General features: G+C 41.4%; 1 protein-coding gene across 1 annotated transcript; it reads right to left on the bottom strand.

The window, feature by feature from the left end:
• Nucleotides 1-1,414: 1,414 nt before the first annotated feature.
• On the bottom strand, nt 1,415-2,434 carry LOC119409635 (GTPase IMAP family member 4-like). The gene has a single exon (XM_037676536.1). The coding sequence runs from the start codon at nt 2,432-2,434 to the stop codon at nt 1,415-1,417; it is 1,020 nt and encodes a 339-aa protein (XP_037532464.1).
• Nucleotides 2,435-3,291: the final 857 nt, after the last annotated feature.

Raw genomic sequence — 3,291 nt, 5'->3', positions numbered from 1 at the left:
CATATATTGTAAATGGCACAGCGCCCCCAGAGGTGAAGCACACCTGCATTGTTTGAACAGGCAATGCATAAATTTTGACCATTGAAGTGTTGAAATAATTCAGAAAACAGTTTTATAGAGCAGTCAAGTGGTCAGAAGTATTTTCTCTTATCACTGTTAGCATTTTACTTGTCATGGTGACAGGTGAGGCCTCCCGACTGCACATTGATATGAACGTAATGTGATGATTAATGCAGCAGAGGACTCTATTCAGCAATAAAGCAATATAAATTAAACAAACATCTCACAGGAGGCACACATTCACCATGACTTGGTTTATTGGCTTTAACAGCACACCCCATGTAACTTTAACTTCTGCACAACTATGCATTAACATGATGCTAACATCCAGACTAAATGATATAAGGTCATGAGGCTCACCTTGTGGCATTTACACACAGCAGTAAACTGGGAATGTTTCTGCTCAGTGGCCTCAGATGACTTCTGTTGGGACTTGGCGCTATATAAAAAAACTGAATTGAATTGAGCTCGAACAGCAAGGTTGTGTCTGTGTCGGGAGAGAAAAAGACTACAACAATGCACATATGGCAGAAAAGCTATGGTGCATTAAAAGCATAGGAATTATGAAACTTAGAAATAAACCATCTGTAACTAAACAGAACTTAGCTCAGTAAACAAGACCACTACACATAAACAATATGGAGTGTATTTTTTTATTTTATTGATTAATTCCAGACATGTCAAAACCATTGACCTGTCCATGTACACATATCCATATACAGGCGCACACACAGATCCAGTTGAACACATCTGAAAAGGGCTTTCTAACAAAACCATAGTAACATTTTTTAATGAAATGTACATCAAGTGAGCTGCAGTTTGTATCTGTAAAGAACGCCGATACGAGATGTGAAACTTGTTAACTTCTGCCAGTCGAACGGTGAATAAGCCACTCTCTGTAGGGTTCATATATTTGTACATCTGATTATGCTGGCTTCAGTGCCTCACCAGTCATCAACTTCACTGGTTCAAATATGTTTTAATAGCCATAATAAAAATAAACGCAAAAAGCAATGTTGGATTTCCAGATTCGTTCATTTCTTCAGGCCTGGAAGAAATTATTTTTGGAAGAAACAAAAAAGTTTTTCAGCCTTTACCAGCCAATAGAACATATTAACCCTCTCAGTATCACAGCTGGGTTTAATGACTGACTGCACAAATGTAAAAGTTTCAAACAGTTGCTCAGAAATGTTCAAAGTGTTACAGAATATCCATTTATTCAATTGTCCAAGAAAAAAAATAAATAAATAAAAAGAAGCAACGTTTAAAAAGAAGCAGACAAAAGGGGACAGCAGATGACTTCTTGTTCAAACAACACTGCAGTGACTTTAAAGGAACGCTGAAATGAAGAAACTCACTGAATCGTACAACCGTCTCCTCCGCGCTGGTGACCGGTGGTTCTCAGCACTTCTTGGAATCGCAGCAGCGTCTCTTCTTCCTCTCTCCGTTTTCTTTCTCTCTGCTCCTGTAACTGATTCATTAAGACTCTAAGCTCCAGTTCTCTCCTCTCTCTTTCTCTTCTTTGTTCTTCTTTTAATCTCTCCAGCTCCCTCCTCCTCAATTCCTCCATGTACTCCCTCTGCCTCTTCCTCTCCTCCATCTCCTTCCTCTCCTCCTCCTCTCTCTCCCTCTTTCTCTCCTCATAAAGTCTCTGCATGTCCCTTTCATACTTCTCCTGCATTTTTCTCTCCACTTCTTCTCTCTCTCTGCGTTCTTCCTCCTGTTTCTCCCTCAGGATGCGTTGTTTCTCCTCTTCAATTTTCCTCGCAGCCTCCTGGAACATCTCGTTGGTGTAGTGGCTTCCTCCGTTCTTCTGGCCAATGTCTCTGATCTTCTGCAGGAGCTCGGTGACCTGAGAATTGTCTCCCTTCAGCTTGTTGTTGAACACGTGGTACTGACCGTTACATCTGCCAACGAGCTCCTGCAGATCTGGACTGTCATCCAAAAACTCCTCAATGGTGGTGTCTTCCATGTTGTCTCCGTGGGTAAAGAGGACCATGCTGTACGTGTCTGCAGTAGCTCCAAAGACTTCTTGAATCTTCTGCACCGTCTGCTTCTCCTCGTCAGTGAATCTGCTCAGTGAGATGACCACCAGGAAGATGTGTGGTCCAGGAGCAGAGAAGGAGATGCACTGGCTCAGATCTTTGGTTGTTTTCTCCTTGTCGTGCCTGGTGTCAAACAGACCCGGAGTGTCGATGACCACAACTTCTCCACCTATCACCGTATTACCTCTGGCACAGTCCACGGTTAAAGACCTGGGACCGCACTTGGACTCGAAGCAGTCTCGGCCCAGAATGGTGTTTCCGGTGGCGCTCTTCCCAGCCCCGGTCTTCCCGACCATCACGATCCTCAGCTCACTGTCGTTCGTCAGCATGGCTCCTGGTAAAAATAAATTTTTTATATTGTGTTATAGACAAAAATTAAGTACAGAACAGCTGATTAAAGAAATTCGAGGAATGAAGGAAAATAAAAACTGGGCATCCAGCTGATAATCAGCTAAAAGTTGCTGCATCGCAGCTTCTTTCAGGTTTTAGCTGGAAAACTTTGACTTTTTCTATTTATATTTCTATTAATTCATATTTCTGTTTCGCCGTCTTAATAATGTTTTAAAGTTGTCTTTTCTCTAAAAACATTACCATCGGCAGAACTGAGTCTAAAAATAAAGTTTGTTGAGCTCCTGGAAGCAGTGAAAAAACCGTAAACTCATTCTTACTCCGACACAATAAAACAGATTCAACCCACAGACACAAAACAAGATTTTCTGAAATAAACTAAAATAACGGGCCACAACAAAACCCTTCATTAAAATAATACAATAACCTGACGTAAATTGGATTAGTGATGATAAAACGTCAAATAAAAGTCTGACATCATGATGAAACAAAGAGTTTCTTTACATTTTAAGTAACATGATTATGGAAGTTTTTGCTAAAATAAATTATAATTTTATAATTAGCTGATCAGCGTAACACATGAAAAGTTTATACTTACCAAAGCAGTCAGTCTGGTGTGTAAAAGAAGCGTGTTGAAGCTGGAGACAACATCCTGTTCCTGCAGCAGCCTTATTTTATACTGCCCCGCACGCACGCGCGCGTGCACGCACCAGCTCTTTCACTTTCTGCACGTTAAAATGAAACTGGAACTTTAATCTCCCCAGCATTTACAAGAAGCAGCAGGACTTTGGTGAAGAGGAACACCCCCCCACCACCACCACCACGCCCCAACCATCTA

The sequence above is a fragment of the Nematolebias whitei genome, chromosome 5, assembly GCF_014905685.2.
Source record: "Nematolebias whitei isolate Nwh7 chromosome 5, NemWhi1, whole genome shotgun sequence".
Taxonomy (NCBI): domain Eukaryota; kingdom Metazoa; phylum Chordata; class Actinopteri; order Cyprinodontiformes; family Rivulidae; genus Nematolebias; species Nematolebias whitei.
The sequence above is the reverse complement of the archived record's forward strand: the minus strand, read 5'-3'. Positions and strand labels throughout refer to the sequence as shown.